Consider the following 17,966-nt stretch of genomic DNA (forward strand, 5'->3'; position numbering starts at 1 on the left):
CAGCACTGGGAACACGGCCCCCACAGCTATAACACAGGGCCCTGCACTGCCAGCCACGCACCAACAACACGCGTGGCAACGTCACGCCACTGGGAACGCGGCCCCGCCACTGCAACATGGGCCTGCGCGCCGACACGGAGACGCGCGCCAACATCACGGGTGGCGATGCCACAACACCGAGAGCAGCACGCCGGGCCATCGCAGAATTGTGCCCATGCGTGCAGCTGGCGCTGACACACACCAGGAACACGACCCCGGGACGGCAGCAAGCAGACACCTGGTTCAGCCTACACACACGCACATGCACACGCACGAGCCCAGGGAGGCTCAGATCCTCCTTTGTGGGCAGCTTTCATGAAGGGGCCGGACAGGCGGCGCCTGCAAGGCTGGGAGGCGGTAGGAGCAGCACATCCCGCACCTCTCTGCTAAGGGTCGGATTGGGCACCCTAACTCCCCAATCCTACTCGCTCACATGCACACATGGGAACGCTCCTCTGCACACGCAGCAGCACGACAACAACACATGGGGCTGCTGGCAGGAGCCAAGGGCATGTGGGTCTCCTCGCTGGGGAGTGGGAACTGCCCCTTGCTGTGACCTGTGTGCTGGCCAGACAGTGCCGGGTCTTGACCCCAGGGCCCCGCGAAGTCTCAGCTCTGAGAGCCCCTCCTCTCGCACCTCCCCTTGCCTGTTGCGTGGGGGCAGGGCTCAGCCGCACCGCGCTGCGGTGCTGTGCTTGGACTGTGCCCAAACCCTGCACCGTGGAAGTGGGTGGGAATTCCCTTGATTCAAGCGGGGGCTGCACATTGCAGGCAGGCAGGGGCCGTCCTGGCCTGCCAGCAGGGCCTGCAGGCTCAGCACAAACCCTCCCTGAGGCATTGGGGAACTTCAGAAACATCTGGATACCTGGGGTGGGGGAAGGGAGCTGCTGATAAGGCGCAGGGCCAGGGCCAGGAGGAGGGAGCCAGATTAAAGAGCCCTTCTTCTCTGCCCTTATCAGCTGCTCCTCTCTTGGAGATTTGTGCCAGTCCCTGACAAACACAGCGAGTCCCCCTGCCCCTGCCCCACTCTCAGTGGGCCTGTGGCAGTGAAACTCCAGGCAGGAGAGGCCCTTTCCCATGAGGCTCACAGGGGAGGAGGGGGCCGCGCAGGCGGTTGGGCCCTCAGCACGTCCCGTCTGCAGCGCTGTCTGGCAGGCGCGTGGCAGCTCGCTATCACCAGGATCTGCCCCCAACACCGATCCATTCTTGTTAAGCCGCACGGAGAGATGCTTTGCCGCGGCGTGGAGAAGTGATAACTCAGCCACGTTCGCAAAACAGCTTTCCCCTTGTTTATTACATAATGATCCATTGATTGTGGGTAATGTTGCATGCCCGACACGGCGCGGGCAGGCAGTGCGCTGGCTGAAGCTATCCCGGGAGCGCTCTCCTGATACATGCCGAAGGCTCGGGAGCACGGCAGAGTCTTGGCACCGCCGCTGTAACTGGAGCACAGGGGCCGGGGCCCTGCTCTGCTCCTCTTTTCCTCCCTTTTCAGAGCCAGGGCTGGGGCTGGCCCCGACCTACTGCTTCACCACGAGCAGAACGCAGCCCACAAAGCTGGGGCTGGCTGGGGTAGGGGTTCCTGCATGATGCCCCCAGGGAGGGCAGCTGCCAGTGCCCCAGCTCCAAGCACCGTCAGGGCCTGCTGACACTGGCCTGCCTGGGGAAGGGACGGGGTTGACTGCCCAGTCATGCCCAGCGCTACCCAGCCAGTGTCACCGGGATGCTCCTGACTGCTCTGGCATCACAGCCACCCCCTTTCCTAGATCTGACTCAACCAGCTCAGCCCAGCTTCTTGGGTCCACACAACCTGAACCTACCATTGGGTCACCCCCCATGCCATGGTGCCCTCCCCACTCCCAGAAGGCGATAACAGGATCTGAACCAGGATTTCATGCTGTACCTGCCTGCCTCTGAGCAAAGGTCATGGGATCCAGAGCAGAGGGCATAGGGGGAGGGGACAGCTGGGGCCAGGGGTGCTGGGGTCCTGCCAGCCCCCTGTGACCTGTCAGTGAGGCCTGGGGGCTGCCCTGCACCCCCTGTCCCTGGGATGCCCGACCCGTCTCCGTGCAGGCTCAGTGACACCTAGGGAAGGGGGCACAGTGCTAGGACGGGTCAATGCCCAGGGCATGCTTGGTGATGTGTATAAGGCAAAGGTAAGCCCTTTTGCACCCGTGTTTATGTCTCGCACGAGTGCGTGACAGACTATTTATGGCTTATCAGAGAGCACCTGGGTGCATGATGATGTCATTGGCTGCTGTGTCCCATGATGGGGGCAAAGGCCGGAGCTGCGTGCAGCCTGGCAGGTACAGGCCCGGGGTGGGGCTCATATGGGGCGGGACAAGGCCACAGACGTGCTAGAGGCTCTGCCAGGAGCCAGCCCCGTGTTGCCGCAGGCAGGAGCAGGGACCAGTCCCGTCCCCCACTCCCAGACAACACAGCTTCCAGCCCTGCGCTGCTGCAACTCACCCGTCAGGCCCTGAGCTGTCGCTGGCACTGCCATGGTCCATGCACTCACTTCCTGGTGCAGGTGCCGTGTACCGGGTCCCTCCATGTCTGCGAGACTTCACAGGTGGCACAACCCCCGGACTCTAGGAGCTGGAGATTCACAGAAAGCGGCAGGCAGTGACCTATGGGAGTAGATAATGCTGTGCACAGGGGTGGGGGTGCAAAGCTGGGGTGAGCAGAGCAGGCCTATGGACTTGCTCGTGCCCCATGCCCAGCCTGGGCTGTCTGCAGAGCAGAGGGCCATGCAGGTACCAGGCCACGGAGCCCAGCTCTAGCTGCTCCGAGCCAAGATGCTGGTCTGGGCAGGGCTGGCTGTGGGGCAGTACCAAGTCCCAGCTGAGCTGCAAAAGGGATTTCTGCATGCACAGCAGCCGTACCCATAGGCGCCCATGTCAGACCCCCTTGCAAGTCCAACCTGGCACCCAGTCCCTGTGCCCAGTCAGGCTGGCACCCCACACGGCCCCATGGTCAGGGCGGGTATTGCCAGCCAGGGGGACAGATGGATGGGCCAATAGAGCACTTGAGAACAAGGCCTCCACCCTCCTGCCAGCTGAGAGGGGCAGAGGGATGGGAGCCCAGGGCCACAGCATGGTTTGGTGCTGGGCATGGGCCTTGCAACACCTCCACTCCTGGGGGCTCTGCAGGCTGCAGGGCTGCCCCTCCCACGGGGCTCTCAGTATGTCTCGTGCACAGGGGCAGAGGGTCCTGCAGCTCCAGAGGCAAGAGACCCTTATACCACCCACATCCAGGCTCCAACACCCCCACGGCTCCCCAAGCACTGCCACACTCTGGCTGGATGGTTCCCACCCAGGTGCACAGGGGCAGCAGGAGGAACCTGGGAATTGGACCGTGCCTCCAGCCTCTGCCAAGCACCAGATTCTTCCTGGACAGACCCCCCCCCCCGCTGCCCTGGGCTGCCTGGATTCAGGGGGCAGCTGCACCCACCCCCTCCCCTCCCCCAGCTGGGAGGCTTTGGGCCCAAGACCAGTCAGACTGGTTTGCCTCTACCGTCTCCTCCCGCACCCAGACAAGCCCAGGCGGGCGGGAGGGAGGAAGCCACCCCTGCACTGTGCTGCCTGGCAGCCACAGCCACAGCCTGGAGGGTGGCTGGGCCCTGAACACAGCCCGGGCCCAGCTACAGCCCCGGTGACACGTCTGTGTGTACCAGGCAGCTGCGCTGGGGAGCATGCCATGTCCTATAAGGGCACAGCTGGGGCTGCAGGAGAGGGCACAGAGCACCACCCAGGCCTGGCCTTCCCTGGGCACTACACCCCCAGCCCTGAGACCTGGGAGGGGCTGGGACAGAGAGCATGGTGCTCTGGTCACGAGCAAGTGATCATATATGCGTAGTTGCATGGACATGAGTAGCCGTGCACACGTGCTGGTGGGCCTGCCACACAGGCTCCCCTGGACCCTGACCTGTGGGACAGGAGGGCACTGCCCCACCATGGCAGCAGCTCCCCACACCCCAAATGGCTGCTACCATCCAGCTCCCACGCTGGTGCCAGGTTGCTTGCACAGGGCTCTTGCATGACTGCAGCCTGGGCTGGGGATGTGCAGCCATGCTGGAGCCCCCTGCGCCTCTCAGCGCCAGCCACCCAGCACACAGCATCCAGCCCCTCTGGCCGGGCAGGACCAAAGCAACAGAGTGCTGGGGTTGTCCCTCACATGGGGCTTCTGCCTGCCTGCCCCGACTCTGCTTACCTGGGGATGGCACCCAGTGGGCTCCGGGCTGCTCCGTGCTCCTGGGCTGGCTCCAACGCGGGACTTGGGGTCGCTGAGGAACATCAGGCTGGGGATGTCTCTGCAAGGAGATACCTGGCAAGGGGGGACCTAGTGCACTCCTCACCAGGCTGACTCCAAGTAAGTGCTCCAGAGTCTGGCCCCACTTCTGCCCCTGGGGCAGAATAGCCACATCCCACAGACCACAGCAGGGGAGGGTGTCAGGGCACTGGTTGCCCCCCCTCACCCATCCGACCAAGGGCTGCAGGTCCTGCCAGGGGAGAGTCACGTCCAGGTCCTGCTGCCAGGCGAAGCGACACAGCAGAGCCTGGGCATGAATGGCCCCTTTGTGCACAAAGCCACAGCAGCGGGTGGCACTTTGAACAGCTGTTTGCACAGGGCGGGCCTGCCTGCCACCCCATGCTCCCTGCGCCAGCTCCCTGGGGGGCACAGAGCCCAGCCGCTGGCCTGCAGGGTGCTGGACACAGCCTGCCAGGCCCATCACCAGCTCCAGGACCCACAGATCTGGGCAGGGCCCATGCACAGCTGAAGCCTTGCATGAGACTCATGAGCACGCCCCATGCAAAGGCTGCAGCACAAGCATGCCTGAGGGGGCAGCAGCCAGCCCGGGTCCGGGGGCAGGCACGGCTGGGGGCACCACTCCAGGCAGGCGGGTTTTTTTAATCCTTTTATTTTTTATAGACTAAGAGCAGAATATGAAAATCACCAGCCCAAGCACTTGAAAAAGGTTGAGTTTGTTTGCTTGTTTCCCCAAAAAGTGTCTGTGCGTTTGCATAGGTCGGGTCTTCACGGAAGACAAGGAGGATCCAACGCGCTCGCTATGTACAGCCGGCTGTGCCGGCGCCGCGGCCTATGGTACAGTATGGATAGATCTCTACATAGATAGTCGCTCTCTGTACAGTATGTATAGACTCTACATCTTATGTACAGCCTGCCCGGCTACCCCACTGCCCGGCTCTCGTGGCTGGCCAGGCCCGGGTAGCCCCCAGCACCACACAGCCATGTCCAGCCCTGGGTGGGGGGGCACAGGGCCCAGGGCTCTGCAGGAGGCTGGGCCGAGCTGGGGCACGGAGGAGGCTGGATGCAGCAGGGCGCTGACTTGTCTGGCGGGCGCTGAAGTCCATGGTGGGCAGGAGGCAGGGGCCGGGCAGAGGCAGGGCAGTCCCAGGCTACGCGTGTCCCCCAGACGTGGCCCCGTGGCGCACTAGACAGACGCGGGCTCAGGCTGCAGCAGTGCATTTGCCGCGTCAGGACACGGCTGGCTCCCCCCGCTGTCCATGACAAGTGGCAGCTCAGGCATGTCCAGGCGCCGAAGGGGCTGCTCCTGGCTCAGCCCCCTCACTGGCACTGCCAAGCTAGGAGGCCAGAAGCATCATGAGGAAGAGCGCGGCAGCCACGGCCAGAGGCAAGTGTTCCCGCTTGGGGCTGGTGCCACTGATACTCTTCTCCAGCTTGGGCACCTCGGGGTTGAAGTTCTCTGTGGAGAGAGGCAGGTAGTGAGGGGGTGCTGGGGGAGCCCTGGCCCAGCCACCCCCTGCCTGAGACAGGGCCACACGGGCACCCCCAGCGCACGGCCAAGCCATGAACTCTATGTAGCGACCGACCCCACGGGGCAGGGGCTCCCGGCTGCACCAGCCCCGGCAGCGGATGCTGCGGGTCGCAGAGAAGAGCTTGCTGGGGGCTCCTCACTGCAGGACAGCACTGGCCGACGTCTCACACTTACCGATGTCCTCAATCTTCACCTCAGGCCCTATAGTGAATGGTGGGAGGGTGGGTGCCGACTTCTCCCCGGAGTGCGACGCTGTAGGGAAATGGGAGGAGTCAGCCTCTGGGTGCTGGCCAAGGCCACACTGAGACCCAGCTGCAACATGCAACAGGGGCAGCAACCCAGAATTGCTGCTAGGTGCCCACAGGGGAGCCTCGTGCCCTCCCAGAGTGCCAGAGTGCTCCTGCCCCCCTGCAGAGGGATGGGGACACACACTACATGCGCAGGAAGTGTGCACTTGTGCATGCGAGGTGGTACTCACGGGAGGCGCAGCACACAAACACCTTCATCCTCAGGCAGGCCCGGCGGTGGTTGTGCGTCGGGGTTGCTGCAACGGATTGAGAAGGGGCTGGGATGGCTGGGCCCCCATCGTGGCAGGGCCAGAGGGCCAGAGCTGGCAGCTCACAGGGAACCAGCCCCAGCACATGTGATGCCCCAGGAGGTACCTCCACCACCCCATGACTCGGGCCTGCCCCAGTCCCCCGTACTCTATTGGCGTTTTTAAGGCGCTGGTCGCCCTACCCAGTGGCAGCCCCATAGCGGTTTTAGGCTTTTAGCTTTTTATGCTTTTAAGCTTTTAGCCTTTTAAAGAACCGCCGACACAACACTGAGCGCTGGATGCCAGCGGAAACCCCCGATCCAGAGTGTTTTAGTTGATGTCACCGTGGTGCTGGTTGCCAACGCCAGCGCCGTCATGCGACGACGAGGACGACCAGCCGGGACCTGCCCAGTCGGGGCACAACATTGGACCGTTTCTGGGCCCCTACGTGGGACCCGGAGGACACTGACAACAGGGCTGCCGACCGCCGGCGACCCCCAGATCCCAGCGGCTTCACTGCAATACAGTGGACATCAAATAGTCCCAGCACAGGTCCACGGCTGCAGCTAAGGTGGCCATGGGGGCTCCCAGCCTGGCCCGGGGCGCCCCCTGGCGGACACAGGGCACCAGCGCAGCCTGGAGCACGGAGCGGAGCAAGGGGCACCCCTGCCCAGCCTCACCCGCCCCTCCCGGCCCCCCCGCCCCACGTACAGATGTAGTAGTACTCGTGGCCGGCGTGGAACTCGTAGCCCAGCGAGAAGGCGCTGTAGCGCTGGAACTTCTCTGAGAACTTGATGGGGCTGTGGGGCGCGTGGGGCCGGTTGCACTCCCAGCGCTTGAAGCCCTGGCTGGCGTTGCAGGTGCGGTAGCCCTCGGCGCTCACCATGTACAGCACGTACTGCTCCAGCTTGTGCTCGGGCACCGAGGCATTGTAGTGTGGGCAGTAGATGTCCAGGTAGTCGTTGACATTCACCTGCACCGTGTAGCCCTCCCGCCGGAGGCTGCGGGCAGAAGTGCAGGTCAGAGCTGTCCCTGGGCCCAGCCACAGCTCTTGGGGCAGGGACCCAGAGCCCAGGCAGAGGCGCTGCACCCAACAGGCCACCCAGGGGCAAAGCCCTGCCCTGCAGCACTGAGCAAAGCTGCCCTGAGGCCCCGTCCCACCAGCCAGGCCCAGCCCAGCCCAGTCACACCCCCTGCACACGCCTCCCCCACGTGTGTCCAGCTGGGCAGAGCATGCTGACGACCCATGAATAATTGCAGCCTCAGTCCCAGCGTTGCCCCCACCCACATCAGGGTCTTGCTCCACCCTCTGCCCCTACAGCAGCCGGGTAGGACAACACAAGCCGCAGCTTCCCAGCCGGATGGGTGCACCAGATCCCATGCCAGGGCCGCCCCCACCAAGACAGCAGCCAGGATGCAGCTCCAGCACTGAGCACACGGTGCCTGGTCTGTGCCAGCATCTGGCGTCCCCCCAGCCCTGGATGGAGCAGCCAGACACCAGTCTGTCCCAGTGGAACATGGGCCACATGGTACTGCAGCCACGAGGAGGCCTGGGCATGAAGCAGAACAGCCATGGCCTGGAGCCCCAGCACAGTCAGCCCCAGTGCAGGGGCCAGGCCAGTGCCCAGTGGCTCAGCCAAAGGGGCCCCGAGCCCGAGGACCAGGGCAGGGCACCACGCAGCTGTAGCAGAGGGGTACAATGCATCCCACACCAGCAGGCACACAGTCCCTAGCATCCACCTCTTGAGCCCAGACCCCGCAGCCACCTCACTACCCCCATTCACCCCCATGGGGTCACAGGGAGCCCCCCACCCCTATGCCCCAGCCAAATCCCCCGGCAACACCTAGCACAGCACTGACCCCCTGCCGGCAGGAGCAGGTGCATGGCAGAGCTGCTCTCGGGATGGAAAGCAACAATCCAGGCACTAATTGGACTTGTCAGGTTGACGCGGCTGGGGCAGGGGGCACTGGCACCATGCTGAGGGCAGCGGGTGCTGGGGGAGCCTGATGCTTGCAGCCAAGGAGCTCAGTGTGCTGGTGGGGGAAACCTGGGGGCAGCTGACATGGCAGTCGCACGTGGCTAGAGGCTGCTGCCTTGTCCTGCCGCTGTCTGGGTTTGAAGGGAGCAGTGGGTGCTGGGGGGCAGGTCACATGCCCATGAGGGGGTGGAGAGGGGGCAGCACTGCCCTCCTCCACCTGTCTGGTCCTGTACAAGACTGGGCACCGACACATGGTGCCCACTGGACAGGCCATGTCCTGGGAGTGTGCACTGAGCTGCCCGGGCCATGGAGACACCGCATGGGAGCAGGGAAGACATAGCGTGGTGCAAGGAACAGGCCCAGCCTCCCACACACATCGCCGCTCAGAGAAGGGATTTTTCACCCTGTTCCAGCAAATCCTGTTATTTCGTTAATGCCGTAAAGGGCGGCCCTGGGGGAGCCTCATTTACATTGATTAAGAGCCGCAATCCCCTCAGATCCACTCGCCCTAATCCGCACCCGACTGAAATCTCGGCCTTGATAATCCCGGCGGGCAAGCACCGCCGCTGACCCGTGGCTCCTGCCAATTAATTACAAGCTGGGGATGCCTGCACAGTGCCGGGACTGCTGCGGGCTGCTGCCCACTCTAGATGGGCCCTGGCATCATGATGGCCACCCTGCAGTCCTGGCCTGCGAGGGCCCGGCGCGTGCCCACAGCTGGTCCCACTGCACACGTGGCATCTGGGGCAGCCCCCGCCCAAGGCACTGGGCTGTGGCAGGAGCCGGGCACAGCCCCCCACCCTTGGCAAAAACCAGACCCTGACCCAACGCCCAAACACCACCCGGCATTGCACCGGAGACCCAGCCCAGGCCACCATGGCCTATGTCAGCCCCAGCAGAGAGTGCGGCTGGGAGCCAGGTCAAGGGACACGGCAGGACAGGCTGCCATGGCATGGCACAATCCAGTCCTGGTATCTGCAGGCGATAACCCCAGGCACGCAAGCGTCCGAGTTCTGGGCCCACGTGAGTAAGGCTTCCCTATGGCCCCAGCCCCGGCCCAGGTCAAAGCAAACCCCAACCACCCAGCACATGCTGCATGCCCGGTCAGCACGGATCACGGTGCGGGAGTCGACAGTGAGCTCAGCTCAAACGCTTCCCTGTAAGCTGATCCCCCAGCCCAGGCTCCCACCACTAATCATGGCGCTGCCAATCAATCTCTGCCACAGAGTGGGCGAGATGTCCGGCAGGGAGCGTGGTGGCTTACACAGCCCCGGTGCGCTCCCATGCCAGCTCCTGGCCTGCCCATCCTGCCTCGCCATCGTGGCACCTCCCTGCCCTTCATAATTGCCAGCTATTTTTCTGCCCGCCGGTCTCCTCAGCAGTGAAACCCAGCACGGCCTGCAGCCCCCGGGCACCACGCCTGGCCCGGGCACGGGATGGCAGCACCAGCCTCTGCCTTGGGTCCCATCACCATTCCCAGGCGTCAAGATGCCTGTGTACCAGACCTGGCCTGAGCCAGCTTGAATGCCTGGGGGTGCAGATGGCTGCTGGAGGACAGCTCCTGGATTCTTGGGCCAGGGGCCTGGGCACGGGGGATCGGCATCCAATTTGGGGGAGGGAGGAAGGGAGAGGTGGCAGCAACCTCGTGCCCCCTGCCCGTCCCGCTGCACAGACACAGGGACGGGGCCTCGCCAGGCTCCTGCACCAGGCTCCAGCTCCAGCCCGTGGGAGCCCAGCTCCGGGGTGGGGCAGGCTGCGGGTGCAGTTCCGCCCTGGCACGGAGCAGGGACCTTTCATGTTCCCCTTTGATGTGGTGTGAGTGGTTGTGCAAGGAACGGCAATTACCTGAGCGGGGACGCGGTGCAGCGCAGGGGCCAAGCGGGCCCGGCTGTCCCACGTGGCCTGGGCTGCTGAGGAGCGTGTGTGTGTTGGGGGGGTAGGGGGTGGAGGGGGAGTGTTGCACTCCTGCATACCCCAGCCCTGGTGCACCTCGCTCTGCCTCGGGCTGGGATCGAGAGTGGCCGCCCCAGGGATGGAACCACAGCCCCGAAGCCCAGTGCTGGGGTAGGCCAGGGAGGGAGCCCTCCCACAGGGGCCCATTAGAGGTGCCAGCTTCTGATAAACAGCCTCGCTAACGAGCTCAGAGCCAAGGGAGGGGGCCCCAAGGGGGCTGGGGGAGGGGCACATGCTGTTTGGCATGGGGACCCCCCCAGCACAAGCTGCCAGGGCTGCAGCCGCTTGCCCAGGTGCCTCTCAGCAGCCCCACTGACTCCCCAAACTCCAGGCTGGCCCCCCCGGGCGAGGGGTATCACTGCCTGCAGCCAGGGCTGTGGAATGGCCCGGCCTAGACACCCACCCTCAGGGCAGCCAGCCACTCCTGCCATTGCCCTCATCTCCCTGGGTGCCCACTCCATCTCCAGCTCCAGGCCTGCGGGTGCTGCATCCCCAGGGATGCGATCTGGCTGCCTGGATCCGTGGGCTCTGGTTTCAGACACGAGGATGCAGCATGGCCCACCCTGGCCCTGGCCTCTGGCCCCACGGGAGAGCAGCCCCTACCAGGCCACACTGTGGCAGCTGATGTGACGGCAGCTGGCGTCAGAGCTGGCCCCCGGGCTCCAGTGACCTTGGCACGTACAGAGCCCCCAGCTACCCTGGGCCCTGCCCCTGCCCCTGCCCCACCCCCCCGCAGCTCAGCGGGTCCTGGCAGCACCTGGCAGGCGGCCCTTGAAGGGTTAACAAGGGTGCAGCCAGGCTGCATCGCTTCTGCATGACTGCGCTCTCAGAACGGTGCTTTATACGGCCATGGCACCCTCCATCCTGCTGTCGGAGCTGGGCAGATGGATGCCCCTGGCGGGTCCCGGCAGCACAGCCTGGGCATGGCGCCCAGCGGCCCCGCACCGCCACAGCCCTGGTCCCGGTCCCTGGCAGCCGCAGCGTTGGCGGCCGCGCCGCTCCCATCTGCTGCCATAAATCTGGGCCGAGCGTAGCTTGCTGGCGGCCGCGCTGCGACCGAGCCTGTGGTGCAGTGCAGTGCGGCCCGGCCCGGCCGGCACCGAGGCCCCGCGCCCAGCCCTGGTCCTGCTGGGACCTCCTGACCCAGAAGGGCCCTGGGGGTTGGGCCGGACTCAGCCCTGGCCAAGGGTGCCGCGGGGAGGGCAGCCTCTGGCTGGTCACGGCTCCAGCCCCCAGTCACGCAGGCCCCTTTGTCTGGTCCTGGGAGCTGTGCCCTGCCGGGCCATCGATCGGGCGGGGAACAAAAAAGTGCCATTGATTTACGCCTTCCCCTTTCAGTCACTTCCCACGACAGCGAGAGGCGAAGCCGCATCGATCCCCGGGGCTGGGCGAAGCCAGCAGCACAGGCGGGCGGCACAGACCCCCTCCCCCATCGCCCAGACACATGCGCACGCTACCAAGGAGACCGGGCAACACGCACATGCTGCCCAGGCCCCCCTGCGCGCATGGCACACGCAGAGGCAGGCACACCTCCCAGCACGCACGCACGCACGCACACACATGCTGCTGCAAAGTCACGGTGCCCCGGTGCCCAGGCAGACAGGCACACGCGTGTGTACAGACCTCAGCATGCAGCTGCACCCATGCATCGCAGCAAGGCCACGCATGCTGGCAGACAGACTGATGGCCCCGTGGCACAGGGACACTGGCGGCTCTGAGCCTGGCAGGGGCCCTGGCTGCCATGTGGACCAGAGGTTTCCAGGTTCCCACTCTCTGAGCCCCAATGGGTCCTGGCAGCAGGGCTGGAGTTGAGGGGGGGGCTCAGAGCAGCCCACCCAGCGTCCCGCCAATGCCTGTATCGAGGCCACACAATCCCTTTAATCCCTGCTAAAGCCCAAACCTTCCTGCTTTGCTAACAAGATCAATGAGGTTTTTAATTGGGTTTTAATTAAACCATCAATCTGCAGCCAGCCACTCAATTACTGGCCTGGGTCGGAGCAGCCACGTGGCCCCAGCCCCCAGCACAGCCCGCACCATCCCCAGGCCAGACCCAGCAGGGCTCCCCACCGCCTGCTTGTCCAGCCATCCCCATGGCTGGACACACCCCATGCAGTGCTGGGCCTGCCACTGCCCACACTGAGCCTGCCACCACCCGTGCTGAGCCCTGCTGCACGCCGTGACTCACTGGGCACTTTCGCGCCACGCCCTTGGCCCGGGGCACCCACTCCACACTTGGTCCCACATGGCTGCTGTGCTGGGCTGCCACAGCCTACGGGACCAGGCCCAGCCTGCGGCAGGGATGGGGCTCCTGTCCCTGGGGTTGCTCAGCCCTGGGGGAAGGAGCCAGGCTCCTGGCTGCCCTGGCCCATGGGATCCACAGCCCGGCTGCTCCCAGGCGGGGCTAGGCGAGCACTGACGGTACTGGTGCAGGCATCGCCCTCCCCGGGCTCTGCACCTGCACCCAACCTGCTCCCGCAGCACCTGGCCCGCCGACAGAGCAGGGATGCCCCAACCAGCTGCCTGCCCTGCACTCCTCTGCCCCTCTAGCTCTGCTCCCTGCTGCGCTCTGGGCTGGACTGGGGCAGGGGCTGGAGCCAGCAGAACCTAGATGGGGAGAACAGGTCTCCCTGCTGCCCCCCAGCATCCCAGGCCAGGGGCGCTGCAGAGACAACACCGCCGAGCAATGGGGCAGCAAAGTATGTAGGGGCCAGAGCCCTACTGGTGACGCAGGGCAGGCCCCACCCCAGCTCCCTGTTCAGAGGATGCCTTGCACCGCCAGAGAACCCAGGTGTCCTGAAACACACGTGCTCCCAGCCCCCGACTCCTCCACCCCATTCCCAGGCTGGGGGGAGCACCCAGGCATCCGGCCCCAGTCCAGAGCTCCACGCTGGGTGCAGGAGCTGGGGACAGCACGAGCGCAGGGAGCGAGTCAGCCTTCTCTCCAGGCGCCGCGTCCCCAGGGACCGCGCTCGAGGGCTCTCTCTCCAGGACGTGCCAGCGCTCGCTGCCTCAAACGCCGCGTCAGGCAGATGAAAGCCGCCTTGAAGTGGCGAGCCAGAGCCTGCACGTGACGCGGGGAACTCCCTCGGCGCTCGGCCTGGGTGGACCTTGGGGTCACCCGGCAGGGCCCCAGCAGGTGCCTGCACCCCAGGGTCACTGGCTGCAGAGCTGTACCCCACTCCCAGGGCACCCCCAGCCCCAGTGCACAGCTGCAGGGAGGGGAAGGGGCCAAGGGCATGCGGAAAGTGCCAGTTTCTAGGGTAGGGCCCCGGCTGCTTCAGACCTGTGCCCCCAGCACAATGCAGGAAGGGGGCTGCAGCACACAAGCCATCGGATGAGGCGACTTGAGCACACAAAAGCTCAGGCTGGGCAGACGTACGTTTAGCCAGGCAGCAAAGTTACATCTCCCCCTGGCTGGCTTCAGACAAGCACGGGAACCACAGCCCAGGATCCCACCCTCCGCTGGGCCCCAACACCTGCGCCCCCACCTCCCAGCTCCTACTGATCCCCCTCTGGGACCCAGCCCCAGCCCTCAACCCTGCACACCACAGCCCTGTCCCCAAACCATTCCTGCCTGGAGGGAAAGGCAGACAGAGCAGCCAGCAACACCCTGTACCAGACATGGGCAGGAGGGCACGGACTGCCCTGCCCTCCTCAACCCTGGCTCTGCGGCCTCAGTCCCGATGGCTGCCCCCAAGTCCCTTCCAGCCTACTGCCCTGGTACCTCCAGGCAGCTCCTCCCCATGCCAGATGCAGTGGGTGGGACTGAGACAGCAGGGGAGCAAGGACCCTCCCCCCATGCACCCAGGGGCCTGGCAGACACCTGCCCTGCCACACGCACGGATGCTGGTACCATCCCCAAGAACCCAGATACACCTCTCAGCATCTTGCACGTGGCTCTGATGCGTCCCTTGGTGTGGGGCGCCTTGAACATGCAGCCATGGGGGACACTGGGGGCTTGGAAAGTAGGGGCTCCGAGGACCAGAACCGGGCACCAGGGAAGGGTGGGGTGGGGTTGGGCAGCCGGGAGGGGAGGGAGCATGGCTCTAGCAGCTCCAGGGCAGGGGCCAAAGGCCACTCCGCACTTGGCTGAGCGAGGCTTGGTGCTGAAGGGTGTGAGGGCGTGGGCCCTGCCAGAGTGAGCACATGGCAGAGCTGTGCCCTTGGCCCATGATGCCAGGACTGGGGGCTGTGGCCCAGACTCCTCGCTGGCTCTTGCCCCTGGGAGAGCAGCAGGCCCCGTCACACGTGGGGCGGGGGCCGTGGCCTGCCCTCTGCCATGGCCTGGCGTGCTGGCAGCAAGACGCCTGGTGAGGATGGGGGAGGCGCTGGGTGCGCAAGGCCTGGCCCCCAGGTCAGGAAGCAGTGCAGCGCGACCCCCCCCACCAGGGAGCCTGGCGGGCCCAGCGTGTGCGGGCTGCCGGGACACACGCGCTGCAGTTCTGGGAGGCTAATTCCCCCGTAATTCACGTCTCATCCAGACGCTTCGCGCTGGTGGCGGCGTCCAAACTGCCGCACTGCCTGGCAATAAATATCAATGCTCCGGCGTCCCCGGGACGCGGCTCTGCCGCAGCCACCCCCACCCCGCCGCTCGCGCTGGCGCTGGGCTGTGTCGGGCACACCGGGGCGGTGCTGGCTACACCCTGACCTCCTTGGCACCCCAGCGGCACGCACCTAGTCCCCCTCCCCACTTCCCTTGGTGTCAAAGGGGTTGGCATCGGCATCAGGCCCCCAGTTGGGGACCGAATCAGGGGAGACTAGCAGCTCTGCCCGCTCAGCTCCCGCGGGAGACAAGGGAGGGGATACGCCTGCCCACGCAGCCCCCGGAGAACGCGCCAGGCTGAGCCGGTCTGCGCCACTGGCTCTGGGCACTGTATGCCCGCCAGGCACAAGGGCATCGGCAAGGAAACCACCAGGGATGTGACGGGTGGCACAGTCGGGGTCCAGCACTGGGTACCCGGGCCTGGCAGGAGAGGGGGCCCCCGGGAAAGGCCACGGCTGGGGCGAGCTGCCCCGTCGCCATTGTGCTGCGCCTCACACACACGCGCGATTTATGGGCCTGGTCTTCCGCCTCACGACACAATCTCAATGCAGGCGAGGAGCTGCCCAGGGACACTGCCTCTGTGCACAAAGATGGGGGGGGGCCTGCTGGGACCGGCAGGACGCTGGGGTGCTGGGCCCAGGCGCGAGCTCGGCCAAGGGGCATGGGGGAGGCTGCGACGCCCCCCCTCCCATCGGCATGGGTGGGCACAGTCGCTCACGTGCTGCCATAACTGGGAGACACCCTGCACCCCCGGCCCAGCAGACACCCCCCGGACGCCCAGCCCACCTGCCCGCTCCACGCCCACGCCTGCGTCAAGCCCACGCCGCGCTCCAGCCTGCGCCGACGGGCAGAGCGGGCACCCAGCACCACCATGGCAACGCGGGCGGGCGCTCCTTCCCCCCGCCCCAACGCCAGGGCAGGAGGCCCGAGTGCGCTGGGGGCCACAGGCGCTGCGTGCTCCGGGGCACCACGGCTCCGCCACTGCCTTGCCAGCCGTTTCCAGAGCCGCTTTTGCAAGCCCCAGCGGTTCCTGCCCGGTGCGGGCCCAGCAAGCCCTCAGCACCGGCGGGCCCAGGGCAGCAGGATGCCCGCGACGGGGCAGCCGCAGGGCCCCGGGCACGGGGGACGGCCCCACGGGGGCCGAGCACCCGCTGGCGGCTGCGCCCACGCCCGCGCCCGCGGTCTCGCCGATCCCCCTTGCGGCCGGGCGCCCCGCGCCCCCGCCTCGCGGCCGCCGCCAGCGGGCGTCGCTGCCCGCACCCAGGCGGGCGCGGCGGCGCGTGCCGGGGCGGGCACGTGCTCCCGGCCCCGAGCCGGGCGCACGGACGGGGGCGCCGCCCCCCGGCCCGGGGCAAGGTCGGGGCTGCCCCCCGCCCCCGTGCAGAACAAGCCGGAGCCGCGCCGCCCGCCGCCCGCGCCGGCCCCCGGGGAGTCCCGGGGGCGGGGTGTGCGGCTCCGGCGGCCGCCGCGGAGCTGGTGCCGGGGAGGGGGGCCGCGACCCCCGCGCAGCGCAGCGCAGCGCAGCGCAGCCCGCCGGCGGGGGGGCCACGCGCGCTCCCCGCTGCCGCCCCCGCGCGCGCCGCCCCGGCCGTGCTCACTGCGGGTTGGAGCTGTTCCAGTGCACGGCGTGCCGGTCGCCCCGCGCCCCGCGCCCGGGCAGCAGCAGCAGCAGCAGCAGCAGCGGGAGCGGCGGCCCCGAGCCCCGCGCTGCCATCCTCGCTGCGCGGCGCCGAGCCCGTCCTGCGCCTCCGCCGAGCCCGCGCGCCCCCGCCGCGCGCGCCCGCGCGCCCCGCCCCCGCCGGCCCCGCCCCGCCCCGCCCCGCGCGCGCCCGCGCCCCCCGCCCGAGGCGCCCCGGGAAGGGACGTGGCCAGGGCGCGCGGCGCGGCGGTGGCAGAGCCGGCCCTCCTCGAGCCAGCGCCCAGGACCGCGGCTCGGGCGTGCCCAGCTGTGCTGTGGGCACCGGGCAGGGAGGGGAGGCTGAGCCCTGGCGCCCTGGCGCCACCAGCCCAGACCTGCCTGTGCCGGCACCGTGTCGGGGCAGGCAGGTTTCCCTCCCCTGGGACACGGCATCTCCCGTGGGCGCGGTGGCACAGCCCGGGCCAACGCACTTCCTGCCCCCAAAGCCCTGGCTCATCCCAGGGCCCAGCCCTGCGCTCCATGCCAGCCCCTGCTTGGGCACGGGGCTGCCACTCCAGCGCCAGCCTCCTGTGGCGTCCGGCCCACGTGGCAGCAGGACTGGGCACAGCTGAAACGCAGCCCACGGGCCCCAGCCTGGTCCTGGGTCCGGCCTGTGTCGGGTCCCACTCAGGCAGACGGGGCCAGCAGCGCAGCGTGCCACTGCCCCCGTCCGTGGTGTCAGTTTTGGCCGGGAGCTCTGTGGCCCCTCGGGTGCCAGGAGCTGTGACGGCGCGAGCCGCCGTGCCCGGCGCGTGCGGTGGGGATCGGGCCCCACGGGGAGGGGGCAGGCAGCTGCTGAGACAACAAGGAAGACCAAAAAAGCCTTTATTAATTATTCATCTGAAGAAGTGAAGTGAAGAAAATACAACATGTGAAAAAGGCTCTGAAGCACCGAGGGGAGGGGGAGGGGAGCAGGGGGAGCGCAGAGAGCTGGGAGGTGCGGGGCAGCCTGGGGAACAGCACCATGGAGCGCACAGGGCACGGGGAAGGGGCCGGGCAGCGCCAGTAGGACCCCGAGGCCGGGACTGGCTTCTCCCCAGGGCAGCTGCTTGGTTGGGGCCTGGGTGCAAGCAGTAGGCCTGGGGGCTAGGGTCCTTTCCCTTGGGGGCCGCTCAGCCCTGACTGGCAAGAGGCCCCCTGGTCTGGGTGCACATGGTGGGCTGAATGGGACAGGCAAGGTGACTGGTTGCTGAGCCCCTTACCCCAATGCACACACTGCAGTGCCCGGGCTGATGACACAGCCACAGTTTCCAGGAACACGCCATCCTGGGCTCGCCACGCTGCGTCACCCCCCGCATGGCCCAGCGTGGAGCCGCCCCTTGGCCCCTCAGACTCAGGGGTCATCTTAGCCAACGGCCTCTCTGGGCACCGGGCACCGCACATGCCTCCACGCAACGCGCCACTGCAGGAGGACATGCCTTCACACAGCCACTCATGCC

The 17,966-nt window shown here is 66.8% G+C and overlaps 1 protein-coding gene across 3 annotated transcripts; it reads right to left on the bottom strand.

Annotated features, from left to right (window-relative positions):
* Positions 1–47: 47 nt before the first annotated feature.
* On the bottom strand, positions 48–16,619 carry EFNA3 (ephrin A3). 3 transcript variants are annotated; one of them, XM_090053511.1, is made up of 7 exons: positions 16,448–16,619; positions 7,086–7,375; positions 6,318–6,383; positions 6,014–6,091; positions 4,252–5,767; positions 2,509–2,669; positions 57–1,699 (listed from the first exon to the last, which is right to left on the bottom strand). In XM_090053511.1, exons 1-5 carry the CDS (start codon positions 16,561–16,563, stop codon positions 5,646–5,648), a joined length of 672 nt encoding a protein of 223 aa, XP_089909637.1. In that variant the 5' UTR covers positions 16,564–16,619; the 3' UTR covers positions 57–1,699; positions 2,509–2,669; positions 4,252–5,645. The 3 variants fall into 3 exon arrangements, with proteins under 3 accessions (XP_089909638.1, XP_089909636.1, XP_089909637.1); XM_090053512.1 differs by having other exon boundaries at positions 48–2,637; XM_090053510.1 differs by having other exon boundaries at positions 48–2,669.
* Between the last annotated feature and the right edge of the window lie 1,347 nt (positions 16,620–17,966).

This window comes from Crocodylus siamensis, chromosome 6 (assembly GCF_052110815.1).
Source record: "Crocodylus siamensis isolate JL-2025a chromosome 6, ASM5211081v1, whole genome shotgun sequence".
Classification (NCBI taxonomy): Eukaryota; Metazoa; Chordata; order Crocodylia; family Crocodylidae; genus Crocodylus; species Crocodylus siamensis.

What these genes read in the sequence shown, in the direction of transcription:
- EFNA3 (XM_090053512.1), bottom strand. Translation starts at nt 16,563, where the DNA reads ATGGCAGCGCGGGGCTCGGGGCCGCCGCTCCCGCTGCTGCTGCTGCTG. An exon ending in CCACGAGTACTACTACATCT is followed by an intron (nt 6,384 to 7,085) that starts GTACGTGGGGCG and finishes AATCCGTTGCAG; the next exon opens with CAACCCCGACGCACAACCAC. An exon ending in GTTTGTGTGCTGCGCCTCCC is followed by an intron (nt 6,092 to 6,317) that starts GTGAGTACCACC and finishes ATTTCCCTACAG; the next exon opens with CGTCGCACTCCGGGGAGAAG.